This window comes from Aedes aegypti, chromosome 2 (genome assembly GCF_002204515.2).
Source record: "Aedes aegypti strain LVP_AGWG chromosome 2, AaegL5.0 Primary Assembly, whole genome shotgun sequence".
In the NCBI taxonomy this organism is placed as follows: Eukaryota; Metazoa; Arthropoda; class Insecta; order Diptera; family Culicidae; genus Aedes; species Aedes aegypti.
In genome coordinates, this window is record NC_035108.1 from 75,302,967 (window position 1) to 75,328,528 (window position 25,562).

The window sequence follows — 25,562 nt, forward strand, 5'->3', positions numbered from 1 at the left end:
TTTCATAAGTTTGATTTCATAATCAACTCAACGTGCCGATTTCTCACATTTCAAGTAAAAATTGGTGTTCTTATCACATCAAACATACTTTACCAACCTTCAGTCATGTTCTCTTTTAGATTTTGATTGAATATATTGGTTTCAACACTCTCCGTGCTAGTTGAAAGATTGCTGAAAACATGCGACAAAATCTAGTTTTTCTGCTACTCCAACAACTGTCACTTTCGACGCTTGTTGTGGTGATTTCAGTGCTTTGTATAGCTTATAAATACATGTTTCAATAACGGATGATATCAATAAACACTTGTGGATACTTATTACCGCCAAATAAAATAATTTGAAATTTGATTTTTGTCTATGGAGCAACGCACTGTGCGAAGTGGTGAACTCGCGTCAAGACTCTAAGCTAATGGTTGGTTCGTTTCTGGGTTACGGTATGCTAGGGAAACAAAAAAGTAGATTGGAGTACCTTGTACCTTTTAACTCCGCCCTAATTGCTTATCTTTGCTATGCTTATGCTACTAGCGTTTCAAGTGATTTTCATCAGAATGTTTTCCTTCTTTTAAACATAGGCTATTTTTTCGATTTGTACTGGTTCCATAACTATTGGCAATAAATAAGCTTATTTTTAATTGGGAATTTTACCTTCTTAAAATCATGGGCAATTGTTTGTAGTTATAGATATAATAATTATTTGCATTTCACTCGCTTAAATTTTTATAAGAGATTTTTCCTTCTTTTGATCATAGGCTGTTCTTTCATATTTGAAAAAGGGTTAACTTAGCTGAGATGTTATTCTACTTCAAATTTAACTCTCACTGTTTTTTCCTTTGTGACAAGAAGAAGCTTAAACTCGTGGTTGCTGGAACTATGAATTTATTTACTAAGTACGATTCGAAGCATCAAACCAAACAGATGCTACAGAAGAACGAATAAGTAGTAAACCGTTTTAATTACTGTCAAAAGCTGACCACAAATACAATGCGAAAACCTCTGCTGGCAGCTATGACCGCTAGCAGAGAAGTGGAATTTAGGATTTTCTTCTCTCAGTATTGACAGCGTGCTACCTGTAGTTCACTATTGTTTTCAATTTCGGCCAAACGGCATTCGATCAAACGGCATTCGGTCAAATGGCATTCGGCCAAATGGCATTCGGCTAAATGACCCTTTAGGGCAAATGGCGTTCGGCCGAACGGCACTCGGCCAAATGACCCGGAACCGTGCTCGGAAGCATTATTACGTATCAAGTTTAACAGCGTACGACCGTGGTAAGAATTTGGAATGCAGAACCAGGCCTCAAATTGTCTTCAAAGTCTCATCTCCATTGCCATAAATCCTATTCAGTTTCCCCAAAGGTGTACTGAAACAGTGATTGTTTTAAACCTTCGCAAATAGTTAAATTTCGGTGCGACATTCCACGATCAATACATTTCAGGCAGATGTTGACGTCATAATCTCAATATTTCAGCGATCCAACTCATTTGTACTTCCGTGAGATGTTTCTATAGTATGAAATTAATGATAAATAATTAAATTCCAAAAAATAAATCTATTTGATAAAATTTTACGATGTTGCTACTCACGAAACACAGTTGCTGGTTTGAGAAGTTGTCAAAATGCGTTGCATTGTTATTCAAGGAACGGACTACTCAAGTAGACTTGTTTGATGTTTCAGAGATTCTGTGTTTAGAATGAATAAACACATCTGAATGAAAAAAGAGAACAGTCAGCACCGAAAAATGTTAAAAAAGAGGACTTGCAATTTCTGTTACCGTTTTGTCTCAAATTCCGAACAGACTCATATTCCGAACACTCGGTTTTTGTATGGCGGTTTGGTTGAAATGTTTCACTGAAATATGTCATCAAATTACAAGGAAACAGCAGTCGATTGCAATTCAATTTAACGGCTTCCAATCGATTTTATACATCGGGAGTAGCTATGATTCTCTAGTTGGAGACCAGCACAACCAGCTCAGATAAATTTATTTGCGATTTTTTTCTTTTGAATACGATTTATTCGTGCTGTTCGGAATTTGAGTCAAGGTGTTCGGAATATGAGACAGATTGAACACAGTGTTCGGCATTTGAATCAAAATGTTGTTTCATACTTTTACCTAAAAACAGTATTTAATAAGTTTAAACAAACAATTTTATCGGCACACCCAACAGCTAACAGTTAGACTTTGCAGAGAAATCAAAATTTTCACAAACATTAGCTTATTTATGCCTATCAGATGCATTTGAAGTCACTGTTGGCCTTAAGTGTTCGGAATATGAGTCAAAACGGTACTACCGATCTTGCTTGACCCAATCTCACCCCCATTTTTGATGTTTTAGACACCGTACCGAAAAAAAAATAAATTTTTGTGGAAAAATCAAAAAGATTCCGGAAAATACGTGTGAAGTGTAATGAAAAGACTTTCAACCTCCTACTAATATAACGATAGAGGTTAAAGTACATGCGTGATACTTTGCACAGGTGAAATTTAATGTTTAAAATTTTATCTAGTGTCAACATACAAGTTTATTGATATAGTAAACAAAAACTACTATTTCTAAAAATGTATATTGTGATGAATTACGTGTAATAATATGTTCCCTAACATATGAATTATTAATTTTAGTAATATCAGCGTTATTAGTTGAAATATTTCATAAATCATATTTTTCCGTTTTGACCCAATCTCACCCCCTAGACCCATTGTCACCCCCATCGACGGTATTCTACAAAGTTGTTCTTAAAACGCGTGTTTTTGCTGAACATCGCATCTCTCTATATCTTAAAGTAAAGGAATTATCAGACGAAATCGTTTTAATAATGCTTATTTGTCTGATAGTAAAAACTTATGAAAATACACTTGTAGACGAAAGTTTTATCAACTGCCGCGAGGGAAGGCATGGTACTTTCATGGTAAGAGATTTGCGCCATTTTGCGCCGAAGGCAGTTATAGAGGCTTAAACTACCCTTTGAGAAAAGAATAATTCATAAATAACGTTGTTACTTCAAACGAAAGTGTGATGATATGTTAAGCAAAAACACGGGATTAATTAAGGTTAAAAATCTTGGAAAAAAGATATGACAAAAACATGATTGATAGGGGCCATTTACATATAACGGCATATTTCGCAAAAAGCATAAGAGATAGAAAAATCGTGTCTCCGAAAAAGTTTTTCTATCTCACTGCTTGGTGGATTCATCACAAAGCTTTTTGCATCAACAGATGCACTTTAATATACCAAGAAACTTTTCAGAACAAACCATATCGCTAAATTCAACGGATTGGGCGCTATTCAAACAGCGCATGAAAGCGACGAAATCCAACACACTGCGTTGTAACGATTACATACAGTCATACACACTTAACAGATTTAAAATAAAAGCATGAAACGAGCTCACCAATTGATCTTTCATCCTTGACTGAGCAGCCACAATCCACTTCCTGCTTCACTTAACGCATACAAACTATCTGAGAAAGAAATCGCTCTGGAGACGCGGGACACTTTTGCTTTCCGCGCAAAAAACCGCTCCTAATCAAAATTCTGAGCAAATAAATGATAAAATTGTACGAGTAGGATCCTACTAGGGTTCGATTGATTGTTCTCTCCAGTTGGATGACCAAAGAACCCAATTATGTTCGTGTTCAGCAACTACTAAACGAGGACCGTATATATTTTACTCCACCAAAGTTTCTTCACGCATATTGCAATCATACGTAGAGTAAAATTTCCCCAAGGGCAGTCGATTTACTCTTCAGACAACCTGTGTAAAACCATGTCAAGGAATTCCTGGAAACGCTTCGTCTACTTGACAGTCTAGTCAGTTATCGCTTCAGTATTCTTCTTCCTATGAAACTTTACATTTCAATCGAAGAATAGATAGAACTGAGATACTGTCCAAAACAGTACATCAATGTTACTTGTGCGACGGCATCTCAGAAACCAAACCCAGTCACGTCTAACTTGGCGTTTGTACCATCCCGACCAGACGGAAGAAACAAGATTATAACAGAATGTGTTTTCCTGATCTTCTTCTTCTTTTCTGACGTTTACGTCCCCACTGGGACAGAGCCTGCTTCTCAGCTTAGTGTTCTTATGAGCACTTCCACAGTTATTAACTGAGAGCTTACTATGCCAATGACCATTTTTGCATGTGTATATCGTGTGGCAGGTACGAAGATACTCTATGCCCTGGGAAGTCGAGAAAATTACCAACCCGAAAAGATCCTCGACCGGTGGGATTCGAACCCACGACCCTCAGCTTGGTCTTGCTGAATAGCTGCGCGTTTACCGCTACGGCTATCTGGGCCCTGGGTGTTTTCCTGATATGATTGTTTTATATCACCCTTTGAAGCATGTACCGTTAGTAGATAATAAAATAATAACATAGCAAATCCTATTATAATCATAGCAGAACACGTTTCTAAGATGTTACAAAATAACAAAGTTTTTGCAAATTATCTTGATAACAAAATTATATCAATTTCTGTTATTTCTAACTGCTGTCGATGGCAATGTGTTGTAATCTTGTTATGTGATTCTGGTCGGGATAGCTGTGCTCTCTCATCAAGGAAGACCTCTAAGCGTGCTAGCCTGGAGGCGTCAAAAACTCTTCCGTTTCCAGACGATTTATCCATGTCTGGTGTTTTCCCGTAGAACCGTCGCTTATCCGGATCGTTTGGGCGTCACCTGGGACCAACATCAGTCGACCCGTAAAAGGGAGTGTGAAGCAATCAGTTTTAATTATTCAGAAAGTGACCCCCGCCATCCGTCTCCCAGGTCCCAAATGCAGTTATCGCCATCATTCCACCGGAACCAGTCAGACTCCAAATAGCCACAATGTGTTCTAGGGCTGATATTGGATTGCTTGGCCAGGCCGTGTGCTGCCATGCACCAAAGTAATAAACTCTGCAATTGAGCCGCCCGGAGCCTTCGAGAGGTGCCATCAGTAATTAGAATTTATTATTACACAGACCAGTCGTCCGGTGTGGTGTTCCGGATCTGGACCGACATGCCGTTACGGTTACAGCGATGGACAATGGGCCGAAACTGGCTAATAGTTTAAAAAATAAGTTTGAGAACTCTTTAACTGTTCATAATTTCTTAAGTATTGAACTGTCAACTGAAATTAACCTTGAAACCAGTGAAACAATAGACCTTATGAACCTATGACCTTTTAAAGATGTTTCGAGAGTATTTAAAATGTTTGCCTATTTTTAATGTTAACAAGTGTATAACATGAAACTTCTCCAAAAATTTTGATTTTTTTTTCAAAGCTTGTGTAAGAAATCCAGAAAACGCAATTAAAGGATCATTTACCCTTCGTGGTAAAGGATCATTTTACGTTTCGTGGTGTTCAACGTATTATGGCTCCATTTGAGCTTTTTTTACCAAGAAATGAAAATGTATATTTTTGTCACACAGCTAATTAGACCATAAGATGATCAGACTTGTTATAAATATCGCATTTTTTGTTGTTAACAGTGCAAAATCGCATTAAAGTTTGCCCACGATATTCTGTTTGAAATTGGTACGCAAATATGTTTTGTCAATAAATTAGGGGTTTGAACGTTTTAGGTTAGATTTATGTTTTAGGCCAGCATTTGCTTAAATTTTGACTACTATGCGACGTTAGAATGGAAAAGTTTCATCTTTTTGGCCGGCCTGGTCAGGCACCAACCGACCGCTTTTGAAATGTACGTGACCGAAATGTGTGTGTTTGGATTCTGGCATCATCGTCATCATCATCATCAGGGAAGTGTGCATCTCTTCCTGCATTGGAGATTAGGTTCATCCAACTTTGTGTGTTTAAATGGCGAGATGATTTAGTGTGCCTAGCCAGGGAAGGACAGCGCGAGTTTCTGCATTCGGAAAACGCTTCACATGCTGCCAATATTGATTAAAATTTGTGGCCCAGCAGTGGTCTGGTGATGTATGGGTATGGCTTTCGCATCTGGATGGTCCCTGCAGAGACATCGAGGGCCAAAGGTACAAAGTGAATTCGAACAAGTGCAGCGAGCAAGCCGAGCCGAGCTGATGTTATGCATTCAGCATGATTGGTTTCTGATGGAGGTAGATTCAATTACAGGTTACGGATCGATTCAGGTATTGGATGATATGATGGTTTGAAAATCTAGAAACTTTTTCATATGATACATATATCTCATAATTCACACTACAGCTACGAAATTCACTCTTTCAAGCTAGATGTGGTTATAAGATATGTAAGAAATGTAACGTTTGTCGCGCTCGGCACCACCAGTCCAACTTTCTGCCTCGCGTTTCAGGCGGGTGTACAGGTCTGACCTTTTCAAATGTTCGGCCGACAATGTCCATATCATCCGCGAAGCAAACAAATTGACTGGATCTCGTAAAAATCGTAAGTGGCTGTTAAGCCCGGATCTCCGCATAACACCTTCTAGCGCAATATTGACGCTAGACAGGCACGAGAGTCCATCGCCTTGTCGCAGTCCTCTGCGGGATCCAAATGAACTGGATTGTTCGCCTGAAACCTTCACACAATTTTGTAAACATTCCACCGTCGGTCTTATCAGTCTCGTGAGCTTCCCGGGAAAGCTGTTCTCGTCCATGATTTTCCATAGCTCTACGGTCAAAGTTCCCTACCGAAGATGGTTAATGTTAATCGAACCCTAAGATTTCTCGTACCTGCTTGGTTCTGCGAGAAAGTAGATATATAGTTACTGAACAGAAGGCTAAGGGCCACTTTTTTCCTTATATTTATTTGAAAGGCACTCTGTGCTCGTGGCCACCACTGTTCCGGAATCATAGGTGATCTGTAACTTCTATTACCGATACAAATCTATTTTGAACTTATCTATATTTTCATCTACTTTCACTCTCTTCTACTCTTTTACTCTCACACCGAGCAGGTAGGCAAGTGTTCTGCTGTTAGACCAATCATTTTCCATATAAGCCATAGTCCATTGCTCTTGCGGTGGTTCGTTTTGCCGTGTTCCTGAGTCGTTTGAGGCTCAATTTGTCTCAGTCACCATCTGGTACTGACGGAGGATGAATGTGCTCCCCAAAGCACGGTCCTCCTTGCGGTGTCTTCTGGTGACTGGAAGGGTTTTTTTATGTAAAGGAGCTGGGAATCGAACCCATGACCTTCCGCTTATGAAGCGAACCTCAAGACTACGGACCCCCCTTTAAGGGCCACTTAACGTGGGCTATTTTATAAATAAGCGGTTTCTTCACCTCCGCTTAAGCCCTAAACCTAGCTTAACTATATGGGTAAACGTGGTTTACAGATTTAGCAATGGTGAAGAAATCGGCCCTAAATCAGGTACACAAAGCACGACTGTTATGTCATTCCCAACATATTCTAAGTCTAGTGAAATTAAATTGTAAAGTACTAATTTAACGCTTCAAAAATTAACACCATTCTAAGCAGCTTCCACCACTCCTACCATTTCAGATGAACATACTGGTAATATCGTTCCTGGCGCTGGCGTCGCTAACGACCTTCCCCACGCAGACGCTTGGAACGCCAGCCGCGGCGGCAGCGGCAGCGTCCACCAGCGACGTGTCCGAGTCGAAAAAGTCCCTCCCCGATGCCGGCGCGCCCGTCAACGACCTGAGCGAGTTCTGGCAGGAAGACGACCGCGAGGTGCTAATCCGGAACGAACGGGGCACCAAAAATGGCGGAGTCGCTGGTAAGAAAGACCGCAAAAAAGACAAACACTTCAACTCCTCACCAACATCATCATCTTCATCATCATCATCACCTTCCTCCTCGGGGCCTTACCACAACAACAAACAAAACAAACAACAAAACCCAAAATCAAAACCCGAGTCCAACCGACAGGCGCAGAGTAAGTTCGGAGAGTTTTTTTCTTTTATTTTTATGTTAACAATTGGATTTTAGTTAGAATTTGGCCTTTGATTTGCTTACGATTGGCACTAATTCGCTTCACAGAGCTGTTTAAATTTAACACACTAACACAAACAAAACTTTTTGACTTTGAGGTTTGAGTTGTACACCTGCCCATTTCACCTATCGTAAACTACTTGCCTCAAACTGTAGACAGAGGTTGAACAATATTTTATCAACGGTGCACATATGAGTATAGTGAGTAAGTTTGCATGAAGGTAACTAATCAACCGATACGGTCCAGCCAGACCCTTCCAAAACAGTAACAACCGGGCAGTGTTGATAACTCACACTCAAAATCTCAATCAATACGCTCTCCCGTGAGAGCAAACTCATTAGAGATCTGCTTCGCAAATCTCACGCTTGAAATTTTGACGCAAAATCAACTCAATCAACTCAAACCGTAAAAAAATGATTTAGTCCCAAAACCCTGCAAAAACTCGTGAATCCCGAATGTTGTTGTTTACGTTAGAAAGGATTAACATAATTTTACTAGACTAACAAGAAATTATTGCCATGTGTGAGTAAACTGTGGATATACGAGACAATGAGTTAAAAAGGTGAGCCAACTCATCCATGATTTTTTGACTGCTGAGTTGCATGATTGACAACTCACGCATGAAAAATCTCAAGCGTGAGATGTGAGAAATTGAGTTTTTCACAACACTGCAACCGGGATTTAAAGTTGAATGTAACCCAACCTAACCTAACCTAACCCAACTCAAAACCGGAAATCCCCGCTGTGAATCCGTTTGGTTTGTTTGAATAATGCGAACAGAAGAGAACATTCAACCGCGTGCCATTCTTCATGTGCCGGCGTCCATATCGCAATCCTATAACTATAGTCACAAACAAACAGACGTAACACTGGGGAAATTTCCATCGACCACGCTTTAAACGGTTATTACAAATTTCCTTTGTTATATACTTCACAACTAGAGGAGCGCGCATCGTTTTCCTTCGTGTTTGACGTTTCACACTAGCGCCTTTTGCTGGCCTCGTTGTACATAATCGTATTTTGTGCAACATAAGTACCAGATGATGATGTGTGCTAAAGGGCGATGGAGTTTGAAAAAAAAAATACTCAAAGCGTTACGTCTGTTTGTCTGTGCCATAGTTCAGCCCACAGAGAGCCAGTAGTTATCTATAGTTCTACTAGCTATTGGATGTGTGCAGAGAAAACAAGAGGGATATCTTGTTTTCGCTGTAGAAACAGAACCGTCGTCGTTCAAAGTGATTGTACCGTAATGGATACTATTCCAGACCACAAAATGGCAATCTGTTAGGAATTCTAATACAAATGGAGGTACATGGAGAAAAATGATGCGGCCAAAGTGTGATCAAGTGACATTCATTGATTGCGTAACCGTGGCTTTTTCTGGCCATTTATTTCTAGTCCTAATTCCCTAAAAATGTAGGTCAATTCTATGAATTCAATGCTCTGAACATCTGACATCGTCAACTAGCATTAAGCTCTTGACTTAGTCTTAATATCCAAAGTAGAGTAACAATCTTCCTTCCACAAAATCTTTATGTGGATGGTGCCCATAATCTCGTTACGTGATTAATGTATGATGCTGTAATGTGTGGTTCTCTTGCTGGATACTTGAATGAACGTGCAAATACGCGAAGCGAAATCCGGTCCACAATTCAAAAACCAACGCTAACACAAACCCGCTAACGAAACTAACAAATATTTTAGGATCAAACCGAGAGGCGGAATTTTTCTCACGCTTCGAATAACTCCAACATTTCATCTTCCATTTCCGGAATTCTATTTTTCCTCTGTTGCTGTGCCGCTGCTTTTGTTGCCGGATGCTGCAACCCACTTTCCAAATGGACCTCCCCCGTTCACTTCGGTAGACTCACAGTGCCGGTACACCAAGGGACCCTGGACAGAGTGTGACGCCAAGTCCAACACCCGCTCCCGGACGCTTTCGCTGAAGAAGGGTGAACAGTCCTGCGTCCAGACCCGCACCATCCAGAAGAAGTGCAAAAAAGGTAAGAATATGTTTCGTTGTTTTAAATATTAGGATAATATTCAAACATAACAGAGAATAAGTGAGATTGAACAGCTAAGACTCAAGCACAAGATTAAGACGACCACACATCAATGATTTAAACTTCTAAAGCACAAATCCAAAGAACCAGCCGTTTAAGCCGAAAAGGTGAATGACTAATCGAACGACAGTTGGATTCTTCATATTTGCCGAAAAAAATTGGAACCCAATTAGTTAAAATATTTTTTTCTGAGACCGGCTCTCTATTTGCACTTGGTTTTTCGAAGTATTTAAAAATATTTTTGTTTGAAAGCTCTTGTCGAGAAATTGGAATCTCTCCAGTACATAATAAATCCTACAGCAATTACTGAACAAATTTTTCTCGTCAATACTGTAGTATTTCACTAGAGGGGTTTCGAACAAATTACTCTAGACAATCTCCCTCAAGTTGCTAAGAACATCTTCGAAAATCCTTCAAAACTTTTTACATATATTAGAGAATTTTCCAAAGGTACCTTTGGTGTATAATTCAAGAATTTAAATAGAAGTATCTATTGAGGTATTGCTCCCAATACTATATTTAGATTTCCGCCAGGAATTATAGCAAATTTTATCTAAAAAAAAACAGTGGCGAACTCGCCAAAGGCGCGAGTAAAGATAAATAATAATAATTTATCTAAAAAATGTTTCCTATATTTCTCCTGGAATCTATTTCGTTATTTATCTAAATGTTCAAAAAATACTTCTTCGAAAATACTTTATAGCATAGCATAGCATAGACTGACGGTACATGTCAATGGTTGCTACTCCGTGATTGATCTGAACCGGTAAGAATTGCACTTCGATCCAAATGAATAAGGGATGGAATTTTCCACATATTCTCGAAGTGCAATTTTAGCAGCTCTCATTTTATTGATCAATAACGGCGCCGGCCAAGTCCTTACAGTCAGTTATGAAGGGGAAGGAACGTTATTGTGTAATGATCGTTGCTTCTAAAGACCGAGAATACCTCTGCATCTCCACAATCATCACGGGACAGGTGTGGTTAGTGAGGGAGGAAAAAGATCTGGGAGTCACCTTTGATCGGTGATGCGATCCATGGATTAGGAGGGAAAATACGACCTTCACTTAAAACTAGTTTTGAATTTTTGTATCGCAGTAAAAATTATAAAAAAGTCGACATTCGTAATTTCGAACTATTCAAAGGTTATTTTTAGCAATGACGAAAATATAATAGTACATTAAATTTAAATGAAATACGAAAAAGTCGACATTTGTAGTGACGAACCATTCATAGCTTGTTTGAAAAAAAAGTAGGGTACCCGTCCTATTATGGAGGACTTAAGCACGGTGTTGAAATTTAAATCGTATTTCAGTGCCTAAAACCTAAATATTGTAGTATTTTGCATTTTGAACTGTTAAAACTATCCTTTATCTGGAGTATAGTAAAGTAAAAAAGCAAATTTTGGAATCAAACATACATTTTTTTAACATTAATCTGAAGCTCTTACTCTGTCCTATTATTGCGGTATTTCGTCCTATTATTGCGGTAGTGCCGTCCTATTATTGCGGTATACCAAAAATCATAGATTTTATTACATTCAGTATACATTCAATGTCACACAATGTTCTAGCATTGAAATTATGCTCCCTCCATGTTAATGACACTGCACGGTACTGTCAGTTTGTGTGACTTTGGACGTATCTATAAAGAAAACTAATTAATTACTTTTTGTCACGATTTGAAAACAAATCAACAGTATCGAATAATTTTCTGCCGGTTTCGTCTCCTCTTCCGTCGTAGCTGAACAATGTTAACGCAAATAGACAACGTTCTTCCATCTAAGACCACTAGTCGCAATATAAGAAATGATTTTTTGACTCAAATACAACCACAATTTGGGTGCTTTTAAAAATATTTTCCACTAGTTTTCACCAATCCAATGCAATTTCAAAAAATTGCTTCCTTACAATCAATTTGTATTTTAGTTTTTCAACACATTTTTGCCATGTTTTCCGATTTTCAATCAGTTTACGTGATTTTTCGGTAAAACATTGTGTTTATTTGCAATATATTTGTAAAAAAGAGCAACTACAGGGTATAGATAAACAGATATCTTTTGTTTGTCCAAATAAATGTATGAATGACACAAAATTATGTTACAAAATAGTACCCTAATAATATGATTAATGTTTCCAGCAATTACATTTAAAATGACTATTGAAAAATCAGATATTTGAATGTTATTTACAGATACCGCAATAATAGGCAAACAGCTATTTCCATTGTCCTATTATTGCGGTATATGCTTTTTCTCAAAAATATAGAAATTCAAAATTCAATATCTATCATGTTACTACATTCATACTGAACTGATATACCTACTGCATATAATTGTTTTGGTTCTTAACTTAAAAAATCACGCTTATGAAAACCCGTCCGTAAATAGAGGGACTGGTTAAAAATATAGGCTTTTATTGATGCATCATTTAAAATTGTTCTTCCATCGATCAAAATCGTTTAATTTCCAAAGCATTTATTTGGCACAGCTTGGGAACACTATAAGCTTTCATCATCATCAATAATATCCATAGAAAATAGAGTTTTCGATTAATAATGAGTGTTTAATTCTAATACCGCAATAATAGGGAATACCGCAATAATGGGCAAATTACCCTAGCTTTGCAACGATAAAAACGAATTATCATAAGCATGAAATGATCTCACCAGTATTTCATCCTCCGCTGGACACGAAGTTTTTTTTTCAGGTCTTCAACCAGTGCATCCTAAAGCTTGCTTCTGAATGAATGCTCAAATATTTTTTTGAGAATGTTAATGTAGAAATCTCTAGATAATCTTTCAAGAAAAATTCTTCAAATTATGCAAAAATTCCAAGAACCCCACAAAAAATTATTGTAACCATTTTGAAGGCGTTAGAAAAAAGTTAAGAAACAGAAAGATATCACAAAAAAGAGATCATTGGAGTAACCTTTGATGGAATTCATAGAAAACTTATGGCATAGCTCTTGCAAAATGACCAGATATATGTAGAAGATAATACGAAAAAAAAAAACAAAGTAGATAAATATTTGAAAATAAGTGTTTGATCTAATCATGAATTGAACCATGAATTCTAAAAATATATTTGAAGGAATCTCTTGAGACATTTCTGGATATGTGATGAACTCATGAACTAATGCCTTGTGTTTTTGATGCAATACATTCGATAGAAAATATTCAAGAATTCCTGGAAAAAATATTGAGTAGTTCAAAGTATCCGAAAGTATAACTGAGTTTTCTACGGAGGTAGGTCATTTGGCATGAAGTTGTTTGGTATAATGTTCGTTTGGCATAATAAATCTGAAACTAAGGATTTCTTAAGATGTCATTCGTTTAAACATTTCTATTGAATACCACTGACGACATCAGATTTATTTTAGTGTCAAATGATACAAGAAATACAGTTTCAAATCAAAATAGATTTCACCTTTCTTTAAACAAAGGCTGTTCCTTGGAGCTTTATTTTTTTAGATATTTTTTGTTTCCACTAATATCAGAGTAGCAATCGATAACATTGATCTGCCCAAGAAAGCGAAAAGAGAAATCGACGAAATGCTTTTAAATATGTGTTGTTCATTCGAGTTCTGCCGTGAGATTTTTTGGCATTTCAAATGAAATATAGTTCGCCCATGTATATAGGCTACGTTATTATTATGTTGCAATTATAGATCTTTGGATTGGAGCTTTCAATATTTTGCATTTATATTTTCCCTTCTTTTACGAAGTAATTTTCATCAAGTGTTACGTCTCAACTGGGAAAGAGCCTGATTCACAGCAAAATGAGCAATTCCTTTATTATTAACTGCGAACTTTTTTTTGCTGATTGACCATTCTTAAATATGCCAGACGTTTTATTCAGTTATACTTTCTTACAATCACTAAAAACCTGTTCGGTCATATTTTAGTCATACATTTACCTTTATTCAATCAAATTGTATTCATTCGAAATGTGATGGATCAACCACAGACAAACAGACGTAACACTTAGAACAAAGATTCATAATTATAACACAATTTGTAACAAAGATCCTGAAAGTTTCACCGATACTAAGTGACGCTCGAACTACTCGGCCTAGTCCACGACGGAGGATCTAGCCTACTTCGATCGCGGTCCGATCCACTTTGTTTCTAGTGCCTTGCCCCAAGCTGGAGGTCCCTACCTCGGTATCGATGACGAGACGTTAGCTAGCAGACGCCTCGTCCTGCTGCTAGGACCGCCTAAGTTTGGCATGATTCTACCTATTGCGTTCATTGCCTTCTCGAACTTTTGGCATGCGTAATCAACGTGGCTTTTGAAATTCAGCCGATCGTTGATCATTACTCCCAGGTGCTTCAACATACGCTTCGGTGCAATCACATACTTCCCGACATTGACCTCCATCTGCTGAAACGCCTTGCAGTTGCGGACTAGCAGTACCTCAGTTTTGAGGTGATTTATCTGTTGTTTGACTCTGCTCATCTAGCCCTCGATTGCGTCAATTGTTTTCCCAACTGACATCTCCACTTCTTACAGCGTGTCGCCCATCACCGTTATTGAAACATCATCCGCAAAACCAACAATGTTCACCTTCCTGGGTAGCAGAAGTGCCAAGACTCCGTCGTACATCGCGTTCCAAAGAGTTGGACCGAGAATGGAACCTTGAGGGGCGCCCGCTGTCACTTGCATTGACTTCTGCCCTTCATTTGTTTCGTACACCAGGATTCTGCTCTGGAAGTAGCTCTGCAGGATCTTGCACAAAAAGTCGGGAACCTGCACTCTGTACCGTTCTGCAACGATGGCCTCTCAGCTTGTGCTGTTGAATGCGTTTTTCAAATCTATCGTGACCACGGCGCAGTATCTATCTCCTCTTCGGCGCCTTCTCAGTATACTCGAGTACTGCTCAAATAGCGTCTACCAACGATAAGCCTTTGCGGAATCCAAACTGCATTTGCGAAAACCCGCGCTCACTCTCCGTATACATCGTCAGCCTATTAAGTATGATTCTTTCCTGGAGTTTTCCAAGCGTATCTAGCAGATAAAAGGGCCTAAACGAGGTTAGATCTCCCAGTGGCTTCCCTGGCTTTGGCAGCAGTATCAGTTTCTGGATCTTCCATATCCCTGGAAAGTTATCTTCGCCAAGGCGCTTCTGCAACATCTTCCTGCACATGTCCGGGTATGCCAGGATGGCAGCTTTCAGCGCTATGTTCGGTATTCTATATGGACCAGGGCTTTCTTCGATTTTAGTCGTTTCGTCTCTTCTACAAGCTCGTCGTTAGACACTTGCCGTTCCTCAACTATTGCTTCTGCGTCTTCGCCGTACGGTGTTTGTGGGCAGAACGTTGGATCGTGCTTCGGGAAGAGACCCTCCACGATCAACTTCAACTTGTCTGGGCACATCTCAACTGTTGTCGAAGGACTCTTGATCTTTGTCTTAACGACTCGATACACACTACCCCACGGATTGATGTTTGCATCTCGGCACAGCTTCTTGTAGATTTACTAAGCTTGATCTCTTGTTTGAGTGCAGTCCTAGCTTCTCGAAAGCCGTCCTTCACTCCCTTTTCTCCATTTCCGTACATCTAGCGTCGCTAAGGCTATATCCTTTTGTGTTGGTCACTCTGCTGCCCCACACCACAGCCCAGGCATTGAAGTCTCCTGCAATGAGTATCGGCTTCCTCCCGATCAACTTGTCAGTTAATTTATGCACCATCTGGCTCAACTGCACCACTTTTCACTTCGGAGGCGCATAAAAACTGCATTAATGTAAACATTCATTTTAGATAACGAAGCCTTCACCTGAATTGTCCACTTCTTGGATTGAGAATCTGCCAATAACATGTATCGCAGCCGTTCCCGTTCTATCCGCCAACCAGTTGCCGTTATCAGGTGGAACTTGATACGGCTCTGCAATAATTGCCACGTCACACTTTTCTGTTGTTGACTGCCACAACAGCTGCTGTGCGGTGTCGCAATGGTTCAGATCGGTCTGGCGTCTGGGTTATCTTTTTCAATATTGGCCTTTTATCGCCCTCTTATAGGCAGAGCATTGGAAGCCATGGTCGTTTCCATCTACTGGAGTGCATAGCATGCATTTTGGCCTCTGCGTACAGTCTTTCACAAGGTGACCCGTTCCCCCACATTCTGGATCTGTCCGGCCCGTTGCAAGCACCTGCCAGGTGTACAAAGCTTAAGCACTTGAAAAAAAATCTGCTTCTGCTTGTTAAAGCGCGGATCGACTCTCAATCGGCATTTCTACCATCCAATCGACACTTTAATACCTCTGACACAATAGAGGTAATAAACTATAGAGGAAGAATGTCGCTGACGTCGCTGCAGGAACATCTTTTGCTGGCGGAGATAGGCGGGGCTATAAATGTCACTGCGAAAAAGTATGCAGTTTGACACTTATATACCCGACATGTTTCTGAGCGAGAACAAAGGGAACAGCAGCGACATTCGTCCTCTATAGTTTTGTATCTCTATTTCTGACACTGACCTCTCTTTCGTCCGATTATCCGATGTAAACACATAGAGCAGCTTTAGCCGTCTCTAATGCGTACTCCGCTGTTTCGGCTCTCATCACTGTCCACCACTGCGTACTCTTTCACCGCTGATGAGACGCTTGGATTTCGAGAAAATTTCCTTTACGATAAGATCCTCGACTAGCGGGATTTGAACCCGCGACCCTTGGTTTAGTCTAGTTCAGTGGTTTCCAACCTTTTTGGAGATGCTACCCCTTCGAGTTTCATCCCGCGGACCCCTGAAACCAAATCTTCCTGAAATAACTGTTAATGACATTCTTTGTTGTCATATTTGCCATATTAATATACGTTGTACCGTAATCCGGGGTATCATTGATCAGCGGGGTAACATTGAGCGGAATGACCCATCTCGAAAAAAGTTCGTATCGCCATTTATTGAAGGAACATTTTCAAATCATGAACGGTGCTCCTCCTTCTTATATTCATAAGCTAATGAAAGTGAAGATTTTTGCGCAAATTGCGTTTACCTTATGCGTAAATCTTTCAACTTTTCGAAACAATGATTTCAATGGGTAAGGATGACGCTACCGAACATTCACGTCTCACATAAGTTCTACAAACGAAGGAAAATGTGGTTCTTACTAAAAATGGCATCGCCGAAAACGATTCCGTTGTCAAAACTTTCATAAGTATGCTCAATTAGGCAACATTAACGAATTACTGTTAAGAATATAGAATTCCCTTAGGAAATTGCCTACTTTTAGGCGTATTCAGTGGTTCGTGGTGTTATTAATTTTAAAATTACTTAAAAAGTAAATGACTCGTAAGCGTTTGGCCTTCATGTTCGGTTTCGGGGGTAATGATTTAAGTAAGCAACGACATTTCCAATATTACCGAACATTGTTTACATAGGCGATCAATGTTACCCCATATCAGCTAAATCAAAAATTCACTTAAAACATTTTTTTAAACATGCTTAAGTCTTTCAAAAAACAAAATGCAGAATATAGTCACGAGCTATGGGTGGCAGTAGTTGTTTTAAAAATATAAAATTTGCTACATTTGCATTTTCAAACGAAATATTCAAAAAAATGATCAATGTTACCCCGGATTACGGTACTATTCAAATTATCTTGTCTGACGTCAGTTGAAGCTCTCCCTAGAAATCGAATAGTGATCTTTTCAGGCATCCTGAACAAATCTAATATGTTCAGAAGTTAAGGACAAGTCTCCCAAAGATCTTGGCAAATAAACAATATCCTTGTCGGGCACAATATTATACCTGAAACGCACAACAGCTTATTTACGAAAATTGCTTAAACCTCTGGAAAAGTCCATCACGAAGCGGTTTATCAAATATTTCCCCAACAGTTCCCTAAAGAGATTTTTGGGAAAAACCCACCAGCAATTTATTAATAATTTTCCAAGGAAATCGTTACCAATTTTCTATAGAATTTAATAGTTTAAGATCTAAAAGATATCATCAGAAGCTCTCGTCAGAAATTTTTCAAATATAATTATAGAATCTAAAAGGTCAAGAAATCTAACAGGTCAGTTGTTGAATCTGCTAAAGAAAATTGCTAATGAAATTCTCAAATGCTCACTATGGGTCTTGAGAAGAATACATGACAATCTCACTCCGAGAAACTTGTTGACGAAATGTTGTCGAAAACATCCTCTGAAATGGACCGCATTTATCTACCAGAAATCTCTTTCAAGAATCCTTCTTGGGCAATGAAGCAATCCGCTGAGGATCTGCAGTAAGACATCTGCTGATAACTTCATTGGGATTTATCCAAAGGTTTGAGTGGAATTAGCTATGAATGAGGAAAGAAACTCACCCTGATTCCCACAAATAGTTACACAATGAACATTTAGGAAACCCGTAACCATCTATGGACCGATGCACGAGTTCACTAATTTGACGTTTGAGCGGTGCCAAATTCACTAGTTTCCATGGTGACATAAATAACACGGCACCGCCAAAACGTCAAATAGTGAACCCGTGCATAGGTCCATAGCAGAATTTTTCAAAGATATATTCACAAATATAACATAAATTTCACAGAAATATATCCTGTAACTATCAAAATTCATAGTATTTAAATAAGCTGGGTTGGGTACCTTTGATTGGCATAATGAAATAGAAAATTTACGTAGGTAGTTTGAAATTTAAACTTCACGGCCCGCCTGAGAAGTCGACATGGTCCACGGGGTCCACGGATCATCGTTTGGGAAGGCTGGGTCTAGCCGCGCGTTTACCAATACGGTGATTTTTTTCAAGAATCTACAAGGTTGGTACAATTACTCCTTCGAGAAATTCTTCCTGGATTTTTTTTGGGTACCGCATAAACTCATACATTTGGGATTTTATCCATGTATTCCTTCTATGTATTTCTTATAGATTTAGATGATTTTATCTATGTTTTTAGATTTTATCTATGTATTTCTTCAAGGATTTTTTCATGAACTTCTAAAGGAACTCTGTCCGAGATTGCTCTTAGAATTCCTTTAATGATTTATACAAAAACCACTCCAAGAATTCCTCTAGGGATAACTTCATACGATCATCTAAGAAAGATTTTTCCAGAAATTTCTGTAAAGAGTTTTTCCAGTCCAGGGATTTCATTTGAAATTTGATACCAAATACCGTTGTGTCTCAAATTCCGAACAGGCTCATATTCCGAACACTCGGTTTTTGTATGACGATTTGGTTGAAATGTTTCGCTGAAATGTGTCATCAAATTACAAGGAAATGGCAGTCAATTGCAATTCAATTTAAACGTCTTCCAATCTATTTTATACCTCGGGACTGGAGTATTTAGTGATGATTCACTAGTTCGAGACCAGTAGAACTAGAACAGATGAATTAATTTGCGAAATTATCCATTTGAATATTTTTTATTTGTGCTGTTCGGAATTTGAATCAAGGTGTCCGGAATATGAGACAGAATGAACACAGTGTTCGGCATTTGAATCAAAACTATGATTTATTTTAATGTTTATTCTAGTTGTTACGTCTCTTTGTCTTTGATATAACTAGGTATTTGAACTGTAACTAAAATAAATCCAATATACTTCCTTACTTACATTTAATCAATTTTCTTCTTCTTCTTCCCAATTCTCGCACGCAGCCTGCCGCTACGACAAGGGCGCCTGGTCCGAGTGCAACCCCAGCGGCCAGATGACCCGTACCGATAGTCTGAAATCGAGCAGTGACGCCACCTGCCAATCGACGCGAGTGGTCAACAAAAACTGCAATCAGGGCAAATCGAAAGACAAACAGAACAAATCGCCCAAGGCCGAAAAGAAGGAGAAAGGTAAGTTCGATCCGGCGAGATGAACAGCGGGAAGAATAGTTTCAGGAAGGAGGGGGATTCAGATGGGGGGGGGGTCAGTTTGACCGAAAAGAAGAACGAATCCGTTGATTGCAGCGATTCTATTGAAAGTTTACGTTCGGAATCAAAATCAATTTGGACAATTGAGTCCTGATGGAGGCTTGCTGAAGGAGAGTACCCTCATTGAAATAATTGCGACAGTTTTTTTGCTCCTTTCCAGATTCCATTAGCTTTTAAATTGAATTGCATTTTCTACGATAATGTAGAGCAAATGTTGAGTATGTCTTGATTACAAATTGTGTGGAGTTTATGAGAAAATTGAGGCACTGCCAATTTTTCATTCTATGCCATAATTTATTGTTTGATAGTTCTATTGTGTTCTACAACAAGCAGACAAGCACACGTAACTGCTAGATCAATTATCAATTTAAATTATAGTCCAATCCAATTGCCTGCGTAGTAGTGCAATGTTGACAAAATTTTCTTTGTTTGCTGTGAGAACTGTCACAACATTGCTTTTGTTTGCTGTGAGAATGAAAATATAAACAGAATTGCTGCGAAGCAACCACTTCCTTGTTGGCCTGCCGTTGATCGAAAGCTCAATGACGTCAAACAAAAATCGATACGTTTTCATTCTGAGGAAATCGACTTGTGTAAGGCGGCATCCATTTATTACGTAACGCTGTCGTAACGCTCGAGCATACCGCCTCCCCCCCCCCCCCGTTCGAGCGTTACGTAATTTGTGAATGTCGCCTAAGATTGATTGTGTGTTGGTGTTCGTGGCAGTTTGCTTGGGGACCTCTATAGTCATGCGAACATTACAAACCACTACAAAAACGATACGAGCGCCACGAGTGAATCGTCGGCCAACTAACAAATATCAAAATTGATTACTATTTTGCTAAACTATCAAAGTTTTTCGAGAGTTACGTCTGTTTGTCTGTGAATAAATTATTCAAAATTTAAGCATTACACAGTGTTCTATATCAGTGTGCTAATTGTTTGCAGCGCGTAAATGGAAGCGAAAATTTGTGAAGCTGTACAATAAGCACAAAACTTCGATAGAAAAACCACGATAGGATGACACAAAACGGTTGTAGGTACTAATGGTGCTAAATACTAACACAAAGGTCAGGCAAAGCTCTTTGGCGGTTATAGAAAAAAAAGTATCTAAAGTAGATTTTAGTGAGTAGGAGTGGTCAGGGCAATATGGGCCACCTAAGGAAAATGGATTCTATCCCGTTAGGTCGAATGCCGTTAGGTCGAAAGGGTCGTTAGACCGATTTTTTTTTTGTCTTTATTATAAACATTTTCAGCCTTAGGCTGATTCATCTCTTAAGAGGCCGAAAATGACCGATAGAAGAAAAAAACTAGGAAAAGACTAGGATAGGAAAAAACACTGATGAATGTGTTAGCCAGATGAAATAGAAAAAAAACGATCAAATGTTATTTCGGCCTAACGACCCTTTCGGCATAACGGCATTCGGCTTAACGACCTGTTTTTTCATATATCTATTGTGCTATAAAATATTTCAATGTTGTGTCGATAATTAATGTTAACATCAACTTGAAAATATTTTAGTTTTTTTGAAAACAATGGATTTTTACGTATGCACCAACTATGGGGCATTATGAGCCACCCATGCATGTATAAGCCATTTCATTCAATCGTATGATTTTTATTCAAAACAATGTAGCGAAGAGTCAATAAATAGTACATCATTGAAAAGCAAAATTTATTAACTTTGCTTGAAATTATTAATTCTAGCGGCCTATTTTTGATAAATACTTAATACATAATAAACACACTATGTATTTATAACATTAAATAGCGACACTTTGATAATAAATCTTCGAGCTGTTTAGTAGAACATCTAGCGACACTTTGTTTAAATTATTTTCTAACAAAGTGTTCCGCTTGCACCAAGATGACTATGCATTTAAAAAAATAATCTAGTATATTTCGGCAATGCACTTTTATGTCCAAAACACCGTTTAGTTTGATAATATCTAGATGGCTCATTTTGCTCCGTTACCACACTTTTTAAATAGTGTTCTGATTTTTAATAATTTTGTTTGCGAACAAATTCAATTTTGCGCACGATTTTTTCAGTATTATCAGAAGTTTCGATGGATTAGTCAAATTTACCAGAATACAATCGACTCTCCACATCTTGATATCGAAGATAGGGAGAGATCGAGACATAGAATTTTTTTTATGAATACCCGATTGAAAATCACTCTGCCTTTGCAAATTGTGTTGAATCCCTAAAATCTACAATGGGCATTTCGACATGCGGAGAGAAAATCGGGAATGAAAATCAATTTGCGATAGGGAGATATCGAGATAAGAAGCATATAGAGAGTGAAAATGTGTACAGAATGAAGGGACCGACATAGGGAGAGATATCGAGATGTAGAGGGTCGACTGTAATATATATATATATATATATTAGTCTTACAGCCAAAATTATAAGCAATTCATGACAAAGGACAAATTTGTACATTTTTGTGAATATTTCGAGTGTTGAAACGAATTATTACGGTTTTCTCGTGGTGGCTATTTGAAGCATAGTAGATCATAACTCGACCAGTGGTTTACAACAAAGTAGCAACACATTTTATTGCTCAGTTAGTGCGTTTTTTATAACAAAATATGTTATAATTTTGGCTTATTAGTAGTTATTTAAAATAACAAATATTATAACACAATTTGCTCTACACTAAACAAAATTCAAACAAAATATATTATAATTTAAACAAAAATGTTACTCATTATGTTTCCAACCCAACAAAAATATAACTCATTTTAATATTTTTCATAACTACATTATAACAAAATTTGTTATAGGCAATTGTTTTTAATTTTTAATAACAAATTATGTTATAATTATGTTTTAAATTGAAACAAATTTAAAACAGCTTTTGTTATTATAACTGGTTTTGCTGTTGTATTTTGTACAACATAGTTGACAAAAACTCGCTTTTAGTTCACAACGCCAGCGTGGTGGTGTCGAAGAGGAATGAGTGACGGACCCGATCGAATGCGTTCTCCAAATCAAAGCTGATACGCAAATAAAATTTTCCTGGGCTACCGTCAATACCGAAGGAGCGCAGTGGGGAACTCGCTCTGATATCAGAGAAGATTTCTGCTGCACGCTAAGCCTGCTCAACGCAGCGCATGTGTTAAAACTACACAGAATGAGGCAACCAATGCAGAACTGGCTGGCTGAGTGAAAATTCTGTTTAAGTCGCACTCATGCTATGTGTAACCGATGTGTTGGTCATCGGCTGTGCGCGGTTCGAAGGAAATGGAACGGTCAGTCATCTCAGTCAGTCAGTCAGTCGCGCGGCAGCAAACAGTTGGTCGTTGGAAAGATGGGGAGTTTACAGGGATTTTTTTTTCCAGCAAAAAGCCGAAAGATGGTCGCAAATGAGAATGTTTTTTCCTCATTTACTTCCGCTTCGGCTATTCGAATGAAAAAATCTCTGAAAAACTTTAAAATCGGAATGTTTTTTTAATGTTTTCAGAAGCAAAACAAACATGGAAGCGAATTCCGCATTCCAAACGTTCCTCCTCTGTGCGCATTTCACTCATTCGGTTTGTTTACCACCGTTTGCACAAAACTGTGTACAGCCCCCTTTACACAGAATCTGTGCTGCATGAAGAGAGGCCGATTTTGTGTACTCGGTACTCATTTTTGAGCGGATGAAGTTTAGCGTGCATTGCGAAAATGAGAGGAGAGCGACGAGATCCCGACTGAAGCCGAGTGAACACATGCATGTGTTCACTCGGCTTCAGTCGGGATCTCGTCGCTCTCCTCTCATTTTTGTATTGCCAGCCGATCCACCTCTCGGCTGCTCATCAACGGGCGTCTCTCACGTCCGTTCAAAATTCAACGCTCGGTTCGGCAAGGCGACCTGTTGTCCATGTATCTGTTCGTTCTCTACCTCCACCAGAGGGTGTAGGCTCTAGCAAGCATGTGGCAACGATTTGTCGCATATGCCGACGATATCAGCGTCATCGTGATGTGAGCCGGGCAGATTGAACTGATGAATGAAATGTGGGCAATGCGATAAATACCCAGTGGCTACAGACAGCCGCTGTAGTTCAAATTCTGGGTATCACATTCGCAAACTCCATAAGGCTGATGACAACTTTGAACTGGAATGCGCTGTGGTGGGAAAGTTTGCACAACAAATGCACTCACTGCGTTTGCTAACTCTCCATCAGAAGGTGATAGTGCTGAATATTTTTGGCACAAGCAAGCTATGGTATGTATCTTCTGTGCTACTACCTTTGGGCATATTGACCGTTCAGTTCCTAACTGTTCGCGACCGTTTGAAACAGTCGTCGTTCTAAACGGTCGGTGAAACAGTCGCTGTCAGATTTGGCAGCATCAACGAGCGAGAAGTTTTTCGCGCGCAAACGAGCACCCCTACTCTTTCAAGTAGAGCAACAAGGACAGCAGAGTGGGCGTCGAGTCAGATTTCCAAAACAGCTGTTGTTGACACTCGGCTGCCGGCTGCACGGCTCGGAAAATGAGGGGTGGTTGGATGGAATGTTTATGAAAGTATGTTTCACTAAACAAAATTCAACTTGTAATAAATATTTTTAGTGGTCAAAATACAGGTTCAATGAAACAATTCAATAGCTGGCAATAGTTTATTGCGCGTAAGGTATGTATAGTTAACCTAATTATGTGTTTCTACAACATTCGCAACATTGTTTCATCTGGATGGAATACATTGAGATCCCCTCGATTTTTAACGACTGTTTCGAACAGTCTTCTAAATAGCCGGGATAATCCAACATTCAAGTGGATATACAATACAAACGGCGAAAATCACCACCTTCTTGTGAGGAAAAGTCCATTTTACGAGACATTTTTGAGCAGCTGATCGCTTATTTTATGAATGAAATTTTGACAGGAGTCGGAGTCGTAACATGTGAAAGTAACAGCAATATCATCATGATCATGAGAATGGCGGACACGGGTTCACTATTTGACGTATGAGCGGTGTCGTGTTATTTATGTGACCATGGCAACCAGTGAATTCGGCACCGCTGAAACGTCAAATTAGTGAACTCGTGCAAAGGTCCATGGACCGATGCACAAGTTCACTAATTTGACGTTTGAGCGGTGCCGAATTCACTAGCTTCCATGGTGACATAAATAACACGGCACCGCTAAAACGTAAAATAATGAACCCGTGCATAGGTCCATAGAACATTTTTCTACAGTAGTTTTGGGTTGCCCTTAGCAACGGATGTTTTGCTATTTTCAATGCATTTTGCCTACAGCAGCAATAGGCGTGAGTTTCACTGGCTCCACTGACTGTAATTTGCTACGCTTGCCTACTGTAGTGTGAATTTCAGAACTTTTCCCAACCCTGAAAGGCGACACGGGAGACCGTGTTATTTTCCCTATCTTTCGTCGCACTCTAACAATAATCATTAAAACTTTGTGGAAGCAAATCTCGAGTTTTAGTGAACCGATGAAGCTGAAAATTTATCGGGTTGTGCACTACATATATAGAATCATAGTGATACATTTTTGCATCGATATATGGAGTGGTTCTTGGGATTTGCTTCTTGAAATGGATAGGGTGATTATGATGACGTCCCGTGCGGCCTTAAGCAACCCAGTGATTTACTGGCCTCGTGCGTGGCGCAATATTCAAGACAATATTGTTAGAAAGATTTCTAGAGAAACTTAGTAATGAATCACTGGTCATTTTTTTTAAGAACTCATGGTAGAGTTCCTAATAGATTCCCTGGAATAATCCATAGAAGGATTTTGGATCAATCT

The 25,562-nt window shown here is 38.9% G+C and overlaps 1 protein-coding gene across 8 annotated transcripts in view; it reads left to right on the top strand.

Moving 5' to 3' along the window:
* LOC5573780 (protein FAM133A) overlaps positions 1–25,562 on the top strand; it is a 341,803-nt gene that overhangs the window by 312,636 nt on the left and 3,605 nt on the right. For 3 of the 8 annotated variants that reach the window (XM_021841231.1, XM_021841234.1, XM_021841233.1), the window contains exons 3-6: positions 7,433–7,829; positions 9,752–9,889; positions 19,546–19,731; positions 20,758–20,849. In XM_021841231.1, the coding sequence (XP_021696923.1) occupies positions 7,433–7,829; positions 9,752–9,889; positions 19,546–19,731; positions 20,758–20,828 (792 nt within the window). In that variant the 3' untranslated portion in view covers positions 20,829–20,849. Of the gene's footprint in view, positions 1–7,432; positions 7,830–9,751; positions 9,890–19,543; positions 19,732–20,757; positions 20,850–25,562 lie in introns of those variants that run through there. The other 5 variants (XM_021841232.1, XM_021841236.1, XM_021841237.1 and 2 more) reach the window with 5 other exon arrangements.